The sequence below is a fragment of the Girardinichthys multiradiatus genome, chromosome 11 (genome assembly GCF_021462225.1).
Source record: "Girardinichthys multiradiatus isolate DD_20200921_A chromosome 11, DD_fGirMul_XY1, whole genome shotgun sequence".
Classification (NCBI taxonomy): domain Eukaryota; kingdom Metazoa; phylum Chordata; class Actinopteri; order Cyprinodontiformes; family Goodeidae; genus Girardinichthys; species Girardinichthys multiradiatus.
In genome coordinates, this window is record NC_061804.1 from 18,880,220 (window position 1) to 18,898,574 (window position 18,355).

The 18,355-nt window shown below is 39.5% G+C and overlaps 2 protein-coding genes across 3 annotated transcripts in view; both read right to left on the reverse strand.

The window, feature by feature from the left end:
• crebrf (creb3 regulatory factor) overlaps positions 1–2,181 on the reverse strand; it is a 29,224-nt gene extending 27,043 nt beyond the window's left edge. Inside the window, exon 1 of one of the 2 annotated variants that reach the window (XM_047380027.1) lies at positions 2,046–2,181. The gene's annotated coding sequence lies outside the window, so the exon portion shown is untranslated. The other variant, XM_047380028.1, reaches the window with a different exon arrangement.
• Positions 2,182–6,110: 3,929 nt separating this feature from the next.
• On the reverse strand, positions 6,111–17,175 carry LOC124876542 (prenylcysteine oxidase-like). The gene is made up of 7 exons (XM_047379425.1): positions 16,802–17,175; positions 14,857–15,063; positions 14,544–14,718; positions 12,644–12,855; positions 12,154–12,294; positions 9,994–10,405; positions 6,111–7,882 (listed from the first exon to the last, which is right to left on the reverse strand). The coding sequence occupies exons 1-7, from the start codon at positions 16,908–16,910 to the stop codon at positions 7,633–7,635; spliced, it is 1,506 nt and encodes a 501-aa protein (XP_047235381.1). The 5' UTR covers positions 16,911–17,175; the 3' UTR covers positions 6,111–7,632.
• Between the last annotated feature and the right edge of the window lie 1,180 nt (positions 17,176–18,355).

Genomic DNA, 18,355 nt, shown 5'->3' on the forward strand with positions numbered 1-18,355 from the left:
TTGAACCTTTAGTAACTTGCTTAACATAAAGTCTACATTAATATCTGTAGATGCGCCAGTCAATCAGCCAGGAATCGGTTCGGCAGCCCAGATTCCCCAAATAAGACAAAAGCATGCATACAGATAAAAAATTCAGTTTAATAAAAATCAGCTAAAGGTAAGGGATATATTTTGATGCATACATGGGAATAATCTCTTTATTCCTTCAATTTAGACTGGATTCAAAACTATATGTCTATCAAGGAACCTACTTCCACATATCTAGCTCCTTCCTGCTGTACGGAGCTCCACCCATCATTCATATTGAGTTAAGGCTGTTTGAAAATAACAGCTGGCTTACTGCATGCTTTTCTAACCCTAATAATTAACCCTCTAAAATCACCTTGTTATACTTGTGCTCATCTCTAAAGAGCAAAATAGGAAAAAAACGATATTATGTGAAATAATCCTGGTAACTTGAAAATTACTTTTGTGAGATTATTCTCTATTTTTAGGTCAAGCTTATGTATCTACTTTTAAAAACAAAATAGAATTTAATTTTTACACCTGGAATCATTGACATTTACATTATTTTAGCAGCAGTAGGAATAACGGTTGTTTTTCTGTTTCACATAAAAGCAATCCTATCATATTATCACCACCATAACTAAGAGAGAGGTACTAAATGTTTCACTTTACCCCAAACTCAGCTGATGAAAGGGCAATGGGCTTTGTATTTTCCCAGGACATTTAAGGACAACCATGCTGTCAGATTCAAAACCCAAACAAACGCATTGCCTAGAAAATAAAACCGTATAGTTGAGGTATTATCTTTGTTCTAAAACCTGAAAACACAGGCCTTAGGATCACAGAAATCACTGTTGCATAACACGCTGCCATGTATTACAGATGACCTATATCTTCCTCCAGTAAAGCCATAAAGTCACCAGTGTCTCGCCAGTCTCTGCACCCATCACAGATCTTCTGCAAAGCAAAACAAAGCCTCAATCTAACCAAGTTGTGCCAACACCCACGTAATCTTACTTTCCTATTGGTCAAACCGAGGAGAGGGTCCGCCTTCCTGAGCGCCTCATAGGCCCACGCTGGCCGTCAATCACAGAACCTGCTTCATCATAAACAGCTTGTTTCAATCTAGGTTGAAGCGGAAGATAAACAACTAGGAGGCCTACATCCCCGTACCCTACATATTAGTATTTATGAAACATTTAAATAAATCACACAAAAAAATCTAAGTAACCCACGTAAAAACGTCAACTTTTCGTGTGTGTGCTCATGTTTTCTCGAAAAGACAAATATATATTCATGTACTGATTTACACTGGCTCAGTGGATAAATTCCATAACAGGCTTTTTAAGATACAAAAAAATAATGTAATAATCTTAAAGTACAATGCTGGGCGTGTATTAGAGTGTATTAGAGCTCAGATCACATGAAATTGCCGAGCTTTTCTCCAGCAACACTGGCTCTGTCGGATCTTGGGGGGCGTGTACCCAGGGAGACCTGAGGCTGCAAAGTCAGGCTTTTCCTTCCACTAAAACACCCCTTATACTGTTTAATCGTGTAATTATATATATTCCGATCGCATAGGAGAAATTGGTGAATGTAATAAGCTTTGCGATGTTATTTTGATAGTTTGGTCTCCTTACATAACAGTTGTTTTTACGCAAACTGACACAGAATCAGCTTTACTCCGATCTTCATGATATCAAAATCAACAGAAAGTCGTCATATTGTATCACATTTATATCAGCTAATCATGGGACCTGGGGAAGCTAACGTTTCTGCTCTTCGATAAACTGCCACAAGCTAAAATAAAAATGGCCACTCTTGGCTTGTTTATTTGCATTTAATTGAATGTTATACAGCCGAAATGACGAATAATGTCCTATTTTCACCTGCAACTCGGTCAGTATGGCCTCCGTCCGCCCCCTTCCTCATCCCAGCTGTAGCCCGACACTCAACAAGAGCCAGCTAGCTTCGGAGCTAGCGAACCACCGCGGACGAAACACACTCGAGGTAATCGCACCAGCAGCGGTCCTACTCACTTTTAAGACTCCCATGCATGCGTCCCGCTCGTCGCTAGACTTCCGTGTTCGAGTTAAGCTGATCATTTAAAAAAAAAAAATGTCCCTTTCCAATGGAGTCCACACGGCTTTGCAGCTCTCTCGGGTTTGTTTTGTTTTTCTCCTTCCTGACGGGTTTCTGGAAAACGCGTGACTATCCGACCAACGTGGTGCACCCATCAGCCAATAGGAGAAGAGATCCGAGCTGGAGAAAAACACATTTTCATATTTTGACAGTTTTTAGGTTAAAAGTCAAAATCTAGAGTTACAAACAAGCGACGAACCATGGAGTGTTGATTTTAAAAGATACCAAACACTAAAAGAAAAGCGGCAACACTGTAATGTTTACTTACACGTACATATAATAATTTGGCAGTTCAACTATGACATTCTCAACATAATTCATATTTTTAAATCTATTTTTATTAAACAGCCTGCTTCATTATTTGATCATTCTTTCGTTCAGTGAACTGAGACAGTAACTCCACCCCATCTTTCGTTTACTTGAAAGCGAAACTAAGAAATATGACAAATGTAAAAGTAAGGTAAAGTGAATAAAATAATCCCGAATGAATAAAATATGATACAATTAAAGTCTCCCTAAAGTTTCACTTTTAACAGAAAGAAAGGGACAACACAGGAAAAAAATGGAAAAATGTCTTTCAGTTGCAGAATTACGGTCCAAAAGTAACCAATAAATGATTACTTACATGTATCAGCAATGAATAAAACATGGCAACAAATGCATTACATTTTTGAAGCTTATAAACAAACAAATATGCCTTCATCATCGAGTGGCAATATATAATAGATGAAGCAGTTATTATTTTCACATCATACCCAATTATTGAGGTCCAAAAAAAAATTGTCAAAAAATAAATTCAGATTATAAACAAATACATAAATGATTTATTATATATTGAAAAAAGGTTAGTAAATACCTTTATTTTATTTATTTAGAGTGCCAAAAGTGGCAAAATGTAATAAATGGATAATATGATTATTTACACTTCTCAAAAACAAACTTTTATTTGTCATAGAGGAAATATCTAGCTATGTTCATATTTTATTGAATACATAATTAATCAAGTGAAATTTCATTGAATCTGAGGTCCTTATTTGTATTTGTGTATATATAAAACTCTTCTCTCACCTGACCCCTGTCCCCCTGAGTGGGGTGGTTGGCTGTTGATCTCAAGCTCAGGTCTTCTACCAGAGGTCAGGGAGCTTGAAGGTCCTTAGCAGTATCTTTGCTGTTCTTAGGACTGCGTTCTTCTGGACTGAGATCTCTGATGTTTCTGCACATACCTGTTGAATCCACTTCTCCAGTGTGGGGTTACTGCCCAGAGTGCTCCATTGATCACAGGCACTACTGTTGCCTTCACCTGCCAGGCTCTTTCCCTGAGCCCTTGGTATTTTTCAAGTTCGTTTTTCCTGATGTTTCCATCGTTTGGGATGGCCACATTGATCCCTTCGGCTGTCCTTTGCTGCTATCAATGATAACAATGCCCGGTTGGTTGGTCGGTCAAAGGCACTTTGGATATCTGTATTTGAATAACTGTTTTGTTCACTCTGAACACTTCTGAAACTGAAAGAAATATTTTAGTGTTTAATTTTTCTTTGACCCTTTTTTCTTATTTCCTTTCAGACCTATCGACTTAGACATTAACGTCAGATAGTAAGGCTTGCACACTAGAGTAGATTTACTGTGGAGATAACCAACAGTAATATACAAGTCAATAATTATATCTGATTATATCCAACATCACATGTTGATTAATGAACTTCCAACCTAAATATTTCAGTATGCATTAAGTAACTTATTGAAATTTGAAACTGAAAGTTTTATTTTAGCTATGTGATGGGAAAATAACTACAGATTTTTTTTTTTATTATATTCTGGCACTCGATAAGTCTGAAAGCTGTTTTCCTTCTAGCCAAACAGCCACAGCTCAGCCAGCAAACAAAACAATAACACAAGATGCTATTTTCAATTTGTTTTATTTTTGCCTTTATTTCAAGATCCCATTGAGATACAATATCAAAGCTATCCAAGTAAGTATGAGCAACAAACAGAATCATGATAAAGTTTCATCACAAAATAATTGGAAACAAATCATTTTCATTGTTAACACAATATTATATAAAACAAATGCCAGAAGTGTGGCTGCACGGTGGTGCAGTTGGTAGCACTGTTGCCTTGCAGCAAGAAGGTCCTGGGTTCAATTCCTGGCCTGGGGTCTTTCTGCATGGAGTTTGCATGTTCTCCCCGTGCATGCGGCTTCCTCCCACAGTCCAAAGACATGCCTGTTAGGTTAATTGGTAACTCTAAATTTCCCTTAGGTGTATGAATGAGTGTGTGCTTGGTTGTTTGTGTGTTGCCCTGTGATGGACTGGCGACCTGTCCAGGGTCTAACCCGCCTCTCGCCCATAGACTGCTGGAGATAGGCACCAGCTACCCCGTGACCCACTATGGAATAAGCGGTAGAAAATGACTGACTGACAAATGCCAGAAGAGAAGGGAATACATAGAAACCCTTACTAATAACATGAAATATATATATTTTTAAAACAACAAAAAATACATTTCTTTCAGTGCAATTCCTTAAAGACAATTAATAGCTTGAATAGAAAGTTCTATCCATCTGCTCCAGGTTTAGCTGGTTTAATAGCCCAAATATTGACTTCAAACAGCCTGCTAAAGTATGAGTGGGTCATATTAAACAATAAATAAAATATTCAAAAACTCTGCATGTGTGTGAACTTTTTGGACTTTTCAGCGCTGGGACTTATCAGGAGTTCGGACAGAGTTCAGACATTTAATCGAGTTAGAAGATCTCATTGTGTAACCTATCTGAAACCTCTCGTTCAGACATGAGATCTTTTCCAAACCGTTTTTAGAATAAATAAATAAGATCAATAATAGTCGTCTATCTGGCACATCTGTTGCCAAATGGCATGTGGCAAAACGTTGCTATCAAAGGTGGCCCGCCCTTGATTTAGATGAGGACCCCCATGAAGGTTCCTCAGACTCCAGCTGGAACTAATTCAGGAGAAGCTTGTTACATCAACTCAGTAAAATACTGTTCATACAGCAATAAATCAGTATTAGACTGTTACATTAAGCCCCGACTGCCTACCCTTCTCTGATGCAAGCAGAAGCCAAGTCTGAGTTCAGGAAGAGAGAAGTAAAAACATTAAAGCTGCTACTTGAAGATAAAGAACCTCATATAGGACCTAAAATCCCACAGGAAGGTAACAGATTGTCACATGTCAAAGTGAGACGTCGCTGCTCTGCATATAAACTTGTGAGTGAAACTGAAACAAACACAGAGGGAAAGGAGATAGTAGAGCAGCTTGACGCCACTTGAAAACAATTCATTAAAGCGATAAATGAAGTTCTCATCACAAGACAGAAATTACATTATTTATCAATAAAAGCCCCTTTAAGTCACAAGACGTTTAAATGGCAAGAGTCAGAAAATCAGAAAAGCTCAGTTAAATTCTCAGCCCACTGACATTTACTACCCAAACCCACAAATAAATTAACACCAAAACACATTCTTTAAAAGTTTTACATTTCTACATGTTACTGACAGGGATGTGCTCAGTAACCTCAGCTCTCATGCTCAGGTGGAAGAAATGTGTCATTATCAGGAACAGCAGATCTGTCCTCTGCTTTGGTTCCTGTCCAGCGTGAAAGCTGGCTGGCTCCAGTCCCTGAAAAAAAAAATTATTTCCACTGGATTACGCAACCAAAGCAACAGGAAGGATGGATCGTTCAGAAGAAAAAAAAATGGCTGATGAAAGGAGGGATAGAGCATAGCACCACTGGCCACCACAATAAGTCACTGCATAGCTGCTGCAGTAGTTTACACAAGCCCAGCTGAGATTGATCCATTATTGAGATCTCATTGTGACAAAAAGCAAGGAAATCAATCATCATTCACATTTTTGATAAATCAAAAGCCCTTTCAAAAGTGAAATCATTTGAAAAACTCAGTTTAAAAAGTGAATGGCATGTATTATACAGATTTACCACAGTGATATATTGAAACGGTTTTATTTCAGTTCATTTTGATTACGGCTGGCAGCCAATGAAAACCATGAATTATGTTACTCAGACTAAAAATAAAATGTTTTTAATACAAAAACTGTTCTGGCCAGCACAATCACAGGGAAGACTGCTGACTCGCACACAGTAACTAACACCCTCCACGGGCAGAGTAAGCCATTAAAGGCCACTGCTGAAGAAGCTGACTGGTCACAGAGTGCTGTATACAAGCATTTTATTAGAAAGCTTAGTGGAGGGAAAAAAACGTGGTAAATAAGGTGCACAAACGGGGACAGCTGCAGCCTTGAGAGGACTCAGAAGCAAAGCCCATTTAAGAGTTGTAGATTTACAAGGTGTGGATGGTGACTGGAATTAATCCTTCAGGAGTCACCACACACAGACGTCCAGGACTGTTGCTTTCCTTGTTTTAAACTACTTCTGAACCAGAGACAACACCAGAAGTGTCTTATCTGAACCAATAACACAAAAAAAAAGCACCGGACTGTTGCTCAGCGATTCAAAATCCTCTTCTCAAAACAAAGTACAATTTTGCATTTCATTTGGAAACCAAAGCTGATGTTGGTCCTCTGGGTTTTATCAAGTCCAAAGTCAGTACAGCCATTTACCAGGACATTTTAGAGCCCTTCATGCTTCAATCTACTGAAAAACTTTCTGGAGATGGCTGAAATGTTTGTATTAAAATAAAAACATAAATAAAAATGTTGGGTTTTAATTAGTTGTAAGCCATAATAATCCATATTAAAAGAGAAATAATCAATTAAAGTTTATCATTGTGTTTAATCAATCTGTAAAACACATGAGTTTTGCTAATAAAACACAATTTCCAATGATATACAAATTTATTGAAACGGACCTGTAGATTTTAACCAGCCACTAATTTCTCCTAAATATTCTTAGGCAAGCAAAACAAAGCTGTGAGCATTTATCTACAAACTGCCGTACCTACACCCTTAGACTTATTATAGTTACATTATGTAATGTCCTTTCACCACACCTGAAGCCACCCAACAGCCCAGTTACTTCATGGTTAAATGCAGAGCACATGACAAACTGGCTGGTTGGAGTCGTTCCACCACATCCCATTAAACCCTGCAACATGCTACAGTGTTCCTCTGTAACATTTGCAGGCAAAACAAACAACAAAATCTGAAACATTGTTTGATATTGGTGTGCGGTTAATAAATCGTCTCATACACGAGTTTAAATTTTATTTTAGCTGATTTATGACTAATCGATTTATTTGCAATAATGAAGGCTCTTATTTTATCCCAGAAACATGGTCAAGACGCTTTAAAAGCTGGACATCCTCTGTTAAAGATCCTAAGGGCAGATATTTGCACATTTAATAAAGCCAAGATTAGTAAACCATATTCTGGAGCACTTTCCTGACTGCTGCATCACCATACTCCTGTTGTACACTGTTCCAGTTTCCCCCAAAAAACACTTTGAAATACATTTTTACAGAAGGGTTTTCTCCACTTTGAGTTGAGACGATCATAGCTCAGTTTTGATCCTGTGCATGAGATCTTTCTGGTCCACCATGTCCGTCTGTTTGTTCCAGCGGTGATACGCCAGCAGGGCTATGTTCTTGGCAGCCACCGAGCTCATCTCCATGGCGCTGCCGGCCCACTCGATGCCATTGAGGTAGTAGAGGTTGGGGTGCAGCTCCACGGGCGGCAGTCCCTGGCTGCTGCCGTACTGAGGGTAGGCCTGCCACTCAGTCACCTGGGCTGAATAGTACGACCTACAGTTCAGAGGTGCAGAAAAACAATATTTATATCCCACCAAGTACAACATCATATATACACTCTGCCCCCTAAAAGATTTCTCTGTTTTTGATTTTTTTATTCGTTACATCCAACTGTTTCAGATCAACAAACACATTTTAATATTTTAAGAGAACCAGAGGAAACACAAAACGTTGTTTTTAAATGATGATTTCCTCCAACAGAGAAAAGCAATCCAAACTACCCAGAAATCATGGATGAATAATGAATATCCACATTTTGTTAGATATCCAAGTTCACATTTACTAGCCACAACCAGACCTGATTACAGTGCTTAAATAGAACATGACTAACAACACGAATAAAGTAACCCATATAACCCTAATCTAAAGGAATTGAAGAACTGATGAAAACCAAGGTCACTGACACCTATCAGCACTGAAAGTGCGGCAGAGACCTAAAGCCCTTCTCTACAAATGGACAAAACATGGAACCATGTTGAACTTTCCCGGTTAAGGTCAGAGTTCATGACTCAACAATAAGAAAGAGACTGGGCAAAAAGTCATCTGAGAGGTTCAAGGCAAAAACCACTGCTGACCAAAAAGATAACAAGTCCGTCGTCACATTTGCCAAGAAAAAATCCTTGATGATTTCAAAGACTTCTGGAAAAATATTCTGTGGATTAACGAAATAAAAGTAGAACTTTTGTAAGGTGTGCTGACTGTTTCACCTGGTATGAAACTAACAGTAATTCTTGAAAATAACATGACATGGTGCTGGTAGTTTGATGGTTTGGGATTGCTTTGCTGCTTCAGGACCTGGACAACTTTAAGTAATAGATATAACCATAAATTCTGGCCTTGAACAAAAAAATCTGAAGGAAAATGTCCAGTGACTAATTTATGACCTTAAGCTCAAATTTACTTGGGTTACGCTCCAGGACAATGACCAGAAACACACCAGCGAGTCCAACCGTGAATGGCTCAAAGTAACCATTTTGATTATTTTGTGGTTTTGGAGTGGCTTAGTCAAAGTCCCGAGTTTAATCCAGTTTAGATGGAGTGGCATCACCTTAAACAGGAAGTTCATGCTTGACCAGCATCCAGTGTGGTTGAAATAACAATTATGCAAGGAAGAGTGGGCCAAAATTTCTTCACAGCAAAGTAAAAGACTGATTCCCAGTTATCATCATTTAAAAACTGCTTTTTTAGTTACTCAAGTTATCCTTGTCTGAAAATTATTGAAGTGCAACAAAAAATCTGTAAGGGAGGAAACCCTTTTCTACAGCACCGTAACAAGAATAAAAGCCAGGTGAACAATCAGTTTTCAGACACGTCTGTGAGCAAATTCCTCTCTCGTTTTCTCGGTGTGTTTTACACTGTTTGACCTGTAAGTTATCATGTCATTTGATACGACCCGCTAATTCACTGTTGGATCAAAAAATAATCACCAACTGGCCGCTCAGTACAGCAAATAGAAAGTATACTCTCATGTATGGAACCCAAAGGCTTAATAGAAAGTATAAAAGTAAAAGATAATCCATTTAATTGCAGTTGGTTTGAATGAAAACCTTTTTGATTCCAATAAAAGAAAAATTGACGTGAAAAAACAAAAAAAAAAAAAAAGAAAATCAGAAAATAATCAATACTAAAATGTAATTTTTAAATAGATACTAATTTCCATCTTCAGACAACTAATGTTCTCTCATTTTAAACACAAAAGCTCAGCTCACTAACATCAAACAAATTTCATATAGTTTTTATATTGATATTCATCATGGCTCCTGGACAGTGACATTTAGTAGCATTTGGTAGCAATTCAGCAGAGTGGAACAAAGCCCTCCAGGTCCAGAAGTGCCCACTCCCAGCATTCCTACATGTTTTCATATGAAAACTCCAGACTTTTTCAGATTCAACCTTCTAGAGTTCTCAGTCCTTCAAATTCCTTTTAACATATAAAATAATAAAGTTCCCAGTAAATTTATGACAGAGCGGTCAGGTTTACATGGTCTAATATGTTATATATGGATACTGAAAACAAACGGAAAGGAAGGGCACAAGGAAGGAAAAGAACAAAAGAATAAACGAAAGAAAGAAGGACGGACAGAAACACCAACAGCACGACTGACCTGAAGAGTGTTTTGAGTTGCGGCTTGTCCAACGATCGAGGAGAAAAAACCTTGTACACACCGGCCTCCTGCGGCTGCTTGCGCCGAAAGCCAGCTGAGATGTTGACAGGACAAACGCTGGCCACGCTGTTAAAGAACAGGCTGGGCGTCTCAGTGGTAAGGACGCTGGCGAACGGGAACAGGCGGGGGTCCGGGAAACCAAAGAAAGACGTGTTGAGGTAGCCGTGAACGATCGTTGCCACGGTGCCATGGTAGCTGCCCGGCAGCTCGTAGAAGGGAGGTTCGAAATCTCGGAACCGGAGTCCAGAACCAACGCTGGCCTGAAGCGGGGTCGCCAACACTACAATGTCGTACAACTCCGATCCAATTCCTGATGCTGTGGTGAAGTTCAGCTGGTACTGCAGAACCTCCCCTGAAGTATAAATGCTGCTCCAGTGAGACCGTTTCATACACTTATCATGGACATAAATTTCATATTAATTTTTGGCAATTTAATGACGCATTTGATTTGTTCTTTTTACAGGGAGGAATGATAATACAAAAACTACAATTCATTTCACAAGGTTGAACTTACTATGAATTTTCTGAAATCCCCACAGGTGAATATTATCCAAAATCTGTGGAGCACGCTAGATATGATCTCGAGAAAACCTTTAAGCAAAGAGGCTAAGAGTTATTTTAGACACAAGTTTTTTTTGGAGGAGTCAAAGTGAAGCTTCAGATCTCAGCATTATCCTGCAAGTCTGTTTTACTGCAGAAATGTGAACAAAACTGATTATTTCAATAGGAAAATGATCCCAAACACACATCAGGACTTGTTCTGAAAAGCAGGCTAACATTCACCTTCTGAGATGTCTCCTGCTTGAGAGTTTATGTAAAATTGAAGGAAATTTGTGGATATACCAACTGACTCTCTATACTGATTAGAAGAGTTGTCAAATATCCAGTCAGTTACACCTTGTTGATGGCTACAAAAACCTTGTTTCTCTGAGACTTGCTGAGTGACATTTACCCAAATATTAGTGGGGCTGTACATATGTTTGTATATAATTGATCCTGTATGTATGTAGAATTTGAGGTAAGTGTGGATTAGAGAAAATCCAAAATAAATTCAAAGTTGTGCATCTGATTCTTGTTTTTAAAAATTATTGTCATTCCACCTTAAAAAAAAACAATGGGTCATATACATGTTAAAAATTAAACATTAAACGAATAAACTGTACCTGCAAATCTGTTGCAACACAACGCTTATTAATGCAAAGACTTTTAAAAAAAATTATTTTCTTTCTTAATTACGAATATCAATCCTACCTTAACTATAAAAAATAAAATATGTATCTGTGACCCATTATGGTTAGTCATGGTGCATTCACTGATTGGAAATAGATCATATTTTGCAGTTTCCCAACAGACCTGAAATCTGGGCTATTTCAGTCAATTTTTTAAGTGCATTGCAAGAACAAAAAAAATCCCTGAGAAAATAAAAATAAATAATCAAAAATTAAAACTTGGTTTTAATTTTGATGTTTGGCATGCAGGAATTCCAAAACATTTTAACTGCTCTATTTCAGATGCCACTGTAGCTGGGACTTTTCAGTCTCCATTGTTGTTGTGAATGAACGGGTTCATCAGTGGAGCTCACATTTCTGAGAAATTTGAACCCAGCTCAACCTGACATCAGAAACCCGTGCTGAATCCCTTCTGCTGCCTTGACGTTTAAAAGTGACCACAAAAGGGATCGCTTTACAGTCAAAATGTCACTTATCTTTCCTCACGATGAAAGCAGTAAGCCGCTGTCGGGAATTTGGCCCTTTTAAAATACAGATTAAGTGGGCAAAGAGAGCAGGAGAGAAGAAAACATACGTGATGCAATGGCATAATGGATAGGCTTTTTGGAAACGACGACATGTCGGTTCAGTGTGAACCTTAATAGTCGACTGGTGACTTCTGAACATGAATTAGTTCATTTTAACCTAGTTGAACTGAATTAGGAAATAGTTCTTGTTAGGGAAGAAGAGGCACCTCACTGCTTTTCATGATTTGATCTCTGCAGTTCAACAAGGCTAATCCTCTCCATGCCATGCAGGAAAATAGTCAAATCTAAACTGAACTGGATTAGTAAATTAAAATAATCTTCAGAAAAGATCAGAGGGGGAGTACCTGAGTGGACTGGGGAGATGGATGTGACCTGAGCCTTCAGTAAGTTAGCGTTAGCCATCTTCAGTAGTCCTGAACACACATGTTTGTTCCCTCCTTCCACCGCCCACAGGTTGTTCTGGGCACCAGCCAAAGAGACAGCGCCTAAAACACACACACAAACACACACACACACACACACACAAAGTTAAGCCAAGAGCTACAGACCAATTATCAACTGCCTACACACTTTCCTGTTCTCTGGCTCCCACAGGCCACCCCCTCCTCTCACCTTGCTTTCCCCCATCGTTTCCTGACTTCTAAGCTTCTCTCATACTCATTTCCTGCTTCTCTTTTCCTTCCCGTCTGAGCTAACCTACATCAGTAGAGATGCAGATCCTTCTGTCATCTCGCATCCTAAATTCACCACCACAGTTTCTGTCCTGTCACTTCCCAGCTCATCATCTCCTCAGCCCCTCCTCCTCTACCCCTCATCGCTTCACACTGAGCTGACCTACAAAAGCAGGGATGCTGACATTCTGTCCGTAGTTGATCCTCATGATGGGCGCGATGACCTCATCCATGAAGCGCTGAGAGACGCCCAGCTCCAGCAGTGAATCGGAAAGAGGCCTCCTGGTCATGTTGATGAACCCGCTGCCTCCCAGGGAGTCCAGGAGTGCCTCCACAGAGCTGAAAGCATAGCCGTGGGCCTGGTACTTATAGATCCTATGTGGCATAAACAGATTACAGTCAAATAACAAAAGAGCAGACACATTTAGAATACTTGTTTGCACTTTTGTCTCATTCCTGTCTGAAGCAGAACAAAACGGGTGGAAAGCTCAGAGTTGACTTGGATAGAGATAAGAGCTGATGGAGAGATAAATCACTTCCTGCAGGAGGAAACTGATTCATTCTGAGGTTGGTTAGTTTCAAAACAGACATCGAGCCTAGAAGAGTTCTCTCTTATAACAGAATGACCCTGTAACTGATTTCTCAAATACTTTTTCGCTAAAATGTTTTTTCTCTTCATTATCTTCCTGTGTGCAGATGGTTTAGTACATTTATGCAGACCTAACGCTCAAACTCTCACATGGTGCTTTAAGCTGCAGAAACATCAGGCACATAATAAAAAGAACAAACAAGTCAAACAATCCCACTATATAACACACTATAGTCAAATGTCCAAAGTCTGTCCGTCCATCCATCCATCGTCTTCCTCCTATCCGGGGTCGGGTTGCGGGGGCAGCAGCCTAAGCAGAGAGACCCAGACTTCCCTCTCCACAGCCACTTGGGCCAGCTCATCTGGGGGAATCCCAAGGCGTTTCCAGGCCAGCCAAGAGACATAGTCCCGTTAGCGTGTCCTGGGTCTTCCTCTGGGCCTCCTCCTGGTAGGACGTGCCCAGAACACCTCACCGGGGAGGCGTCCAGGAGGCATCCTAACGAGATGCCCAAGCCACCTCAACTGGCTCCTCTCGACGCGGAAAAGCAGCAGCTCTACTCTGAGTCCCCCCCGGATGACCGAGCTCCTCACCCTATCTCTAAGGGAGAGCCCAGACACCCTGCGGGGGGAACTTATTTCAGCCGCTTGTATCCGTGATCTCGTTCTTTCAGTCATGACCCAAAGCTCATGACCATAGATGAGGGTAGGAACGTAGATTTGACTCAGCTCTGTCTTCACGACAGACCGGTACAGCGCCCGCATCACTGCTGACGCAGAACCAATCCGTCTAAAAGGTCCAAAGTGTTTCTTTTTAAAAGGTTAAAAAAGCGATTAGATTAAAGGTGCTTGATTCAAACCAACTTCATCTTATCTCCACAACCATTACTTGCATTGCTGCCACAACTGATGGACATAAATAAAGATATGAGTAGATTTCTGATGAGATCCCACCTGAATTTTATATCCAGTTTTACTTCAGAAACAACTTTTATTTTGGTTAAAAAAAGCTCATGCAAGTTTATTAGTGATAAAGCTTCATACATACATGTATGTGTTGAAAGGTTTTACAAAGGTGTTCATAAGCTTTAACGTTTTGAACAGCTGGATTTATTCTGAGAATAAATTACCCACAGTTGGACTTCATTTTTACAATGACTTTATTTAGGGATACATGAGCAGGAGGTTGAATACAAACATGGGAGACATGTTTTTAGATTTTTAAATGTATAAAAATTCAAATGTAGAAAAGGATGCATCACTTTTCTTTCACTTAACACTTATGCACAACTTTGTGCAGCAAGACATTGCACCTGCTAATGTCTTATTTATAAGATTAAAATAATAAAATATGCAAATCCTCAGTCTTTTGCAGCCTGTACTTAACAGCAATGACGTAATGCTTTTACAGAGCAGTCTCCAGCCCAACTACAACCTGTTAATGATCTAGCAACAAACATCGAAATTTCAGCTTTACCTCATAAATTTCTCCATTATTTCCTCCACCCACATCTGCAGCCGTATGAAGCTGATCCCATAGCGCCACCACAGGCGGAACAGATCCAAGAGGTACCAGTCGGTCTCCTCCAAAATAACCTCTTCACCGTTAAAAACGGCGGTCTTTCCTGCCACATTCCGACGATATTTTAAACCTTCAGGGATGAATGGAAAAATGTGATCCTGAGGAATGAGTGCTTTCTAAGTTCTGCTTTGTCATTTCTAAAAAGGGAAGATAACAAGAAGACGGATAGAAAGAAAATGTTCCTTTTCTACCTCTTGTCTTAACTCACCCAGCTGTTTGACAAACTCCTGCATGTGCAGGTTGAGGGAGTGAATAATGGATCCTCCAGACTCGTATTCATTGTGGTTGACGGTCACAGTGGCCAGACGGCCTCCGACCTCGCCTTTCTCGAACACATCCACCTGCACCTCCGGACCGAAGTGTTGTCGCAGGAAATGGGCCGTGGCGCTGCCTCCTATCCCTGCTCCAACCACAGCTGGAGAGCACAGGGCAGAGAAAAGGAGGATGAGACGGTCTTTATTCTTCAAACACATCTAGAACGAGGATCTACTCATCCGTTTACTGTGCCGTTTTATTTTTTTTTACCTAAAATGTTTCCCAACCTTAAAAACATCTTACATTATCTCTTTTGGTCAATAAGCATCAGTATGAAAGATGGATGCACTGAAAAAGAGTCGCATACAGTATCTGCTACAATTTAAGTAAGTTGAGACACTTATTATAAGATTATTAGAAAACCTCAACTGTTACAGTGGGAAAAGTATTTGCCCCCTTACTGATCTAGATTTTTGTTCACACTCAAATCTAACCTTGTCATGTGTGAAAAAACACACTTGTAGCCAACAGCTGCCATCAAGTATTTGCAATAACTAGAAAGAAGTATTTTATACAGCTCTAGATTTATTTCAGCAACATTGGAGGGTTTTGCTTATTAGGGTCATACCAATGCATTCAATAGGATTTAAGGCAAGATTTTGACTAGGCCACTCTAAAACTTTGATTTGAAAAATTTTGAGCCATTCAAAAGGTTCAAAGGTGGACTTCCTGGCGTGCTTTGGATAGACTTGAACTCCTCCACTTGTGGCAAAGATTGATCCCTATTCCAGAGTAGGCAAGCTACTGTTTTTGAGTCAAGAACCAGGGCCATGCTCACTTGCATCCTGGCTTCACACTGGGCTACTAAGCATTCCAGAGCCCGCAGGACGTCACTGCTTTAAGACGCCAACAGAACCGCATCATCTGCACAAAGCAAGTCTGATTCCCTACGACCCTTTCTGAGTAAAACAGTTTTTTCAGAATTTCCTTGGGGGCACCTAAAAATCCTTGGACAGCCCTCATCAAATCTCGCTGAAAGAAAGCCATTCTTGAACAAAAGCCATAAAAAGTCCTTTTAACAGTTTTCCAAAAGCCATATGGAGGACACCACTAAAAGGTGGAAGAAAATGCTCTGAACAGATAAGAGCAAAACCGAATTTATTTGGCCTACGTGCAAAGTGCTATATATAGATGAAAACTAAAACTGCGGATCACACTGAAGATCACATAAAGGTGGTGGCTCGATCATGCTGTCGGGATAACTTCTCTTTAGCAGGGAAGAGGAAGCTGCTCAAAGTTGGTGGGGAAATGGAGGGAGCGAAATAAAGGCCAGTACAAGAAGACATCTTTCTACAGGATGCAAAAGACTTGAGAGAGGGACATAAATATTCAGATATAAAAATATACAACTAGAGCTATTGATGAGTTAGAATGGCCTAGTCAATGTACACACCTAAATCCAAATGCAGTTAATACAAATTCTATTTTAACACAAGAATGAACAAAAAAAAAAAAACATGTTTCATTTTTCTTTTCGCTTCATAATTACGCTGTAATATATGTCGGTCCATCATATGGAGTTCCACTAAAATCAGTTCAGTATTCAAACACCTTGGATGAACCGGTGAAGATGTTTAGTTAAACAATTGAGAAAATGTTGACCAGCCAGCTGATAGCGGCTATGTCTCTTTGTATCTTTTAGAAATGAGCAACTAACAACATGAAACCACCTTTGGTCACTGCAGATAAAAGCATCAGATGCCTAAAATGATTCTGAACCTATGTCTGTACAGCCGTTTCTGTTGCTAGCCACCATTGCTAACATTAGCTGAATCCAACTGCCGCCGTCAGGGGCCTTAACGTTTGATTTTTCTATGGGTGTTAACAGTTCGTCTTACCAATTCTTGAAGGCGGAGCGCCGTCTTCGTGAGCCGGCGTCTCCGGGTTTCCGACAGCCGCGCAGGCAGTTAGTACCACGGCGACAAGCGGGAGCTGCAAGGCGCCCATAATGGCTGGGGGGCAGCGCCTAGGGGAAGATTGACTGACGGGGTTCGGTTTAGCGCCAGGTTAGGTTCCGCTTACCTCCCCTCTTTCGTTTGGATGGACATGCTTAAAATAAATGAAATGCAGTTTTGTTCTATCAAGACGTAAATCGGTAAATAAAGTACAGAATGGTTCACAAGCGAGTGGAAGTTGATTGTGTGGATGCCGTACCATTCAAGTGGATCAGCACCATTTATATGCCAACGTGGCTAGCCGTGCACCAAATTGGCGGAGCCTGTACGATATACGAAATTAAAACTCGGATCTTAACGCGAGAGCGGCGTGTACAACATCCTCAGTAATCTTTGGCTGCTTGACTAGGATAGGGTAGTATAAAATATTACAGTTACTAAATTGTTACTGTTATTTTAAAGTATCTTAGTACACTTTAAATATTTCAGGTCCTGCGATACCTTGCTCCATTAAACATTTTTAAACTGTCACCGTGGCGCCTTAAAATGAGTCTAACAGACTGATTACCCCAACAAGTTAATTTAAAAACCAAACACATTTAACTATAGCAGGGCTAGCTCCACCCAGTGACCGACCTCCCAAAAAATAACGTTTTATTTATTTATAACTGTCAATGCATAATTAAAATATTTACCATTAAAGCCTTTCTTTCATATACTATTAACCTAATGTTTATTGTTAACATTGTCCTGCGCTGCAGGAAATAATGATTTACCCTGAGAGGTCTGCATCGGAGTACCACAGCTATATAGTCAAAATGATTGGTCTGAAAATAACTTAATTTTGCAGAATAACCAATTAGAAGTTAGGGTCTATTTGATGAGTTACATGGATAGTTTAAATTTTTTTAATGGCGAACTGCGGCACTGGAAATATAAATCAATTAATGTTAAAATACTTACCTTCATGTAATAGAATTTCAATAAACACAATTCCAATGGAATAATGCTGCTCAGATTTCAATAATTAAATAGGTATTTGATCAATTAAATTAAGTATTGTGGAATTTATTTATTCTCAGTTTTATTTAACAAATTATGGAAAGTATTTCTACATGACATGTAGAAATACTTTTAATAGTTTGGTTATTGGGTCCTATATGACCCTCTATAGTTTAAAAGTGGAGTAAAATAAGTAAAAAAAAATTCATATCTTGTTAAAGATAAATAATAAAACGGACTTATTTTGTGTGACACCTACATGCATTATATCAACCATTACACCATAACAGTCCGGCGATATAAAAAGGAGCGGAGCTCCTTTTGAACAAGTGCACACGTCCGGCAACATTGTGTGACGTAACACCTTTCAACCAATCAAAAATGTCACGGTGAGTCTTGAAATCTGGCGTTGTGAGAAAGACACCTTTTCCATTTTCCATCAACGAAAGTTTGAGGTCAGGTTAATACACAAAATAAAGTAATTGAAACTAAGAT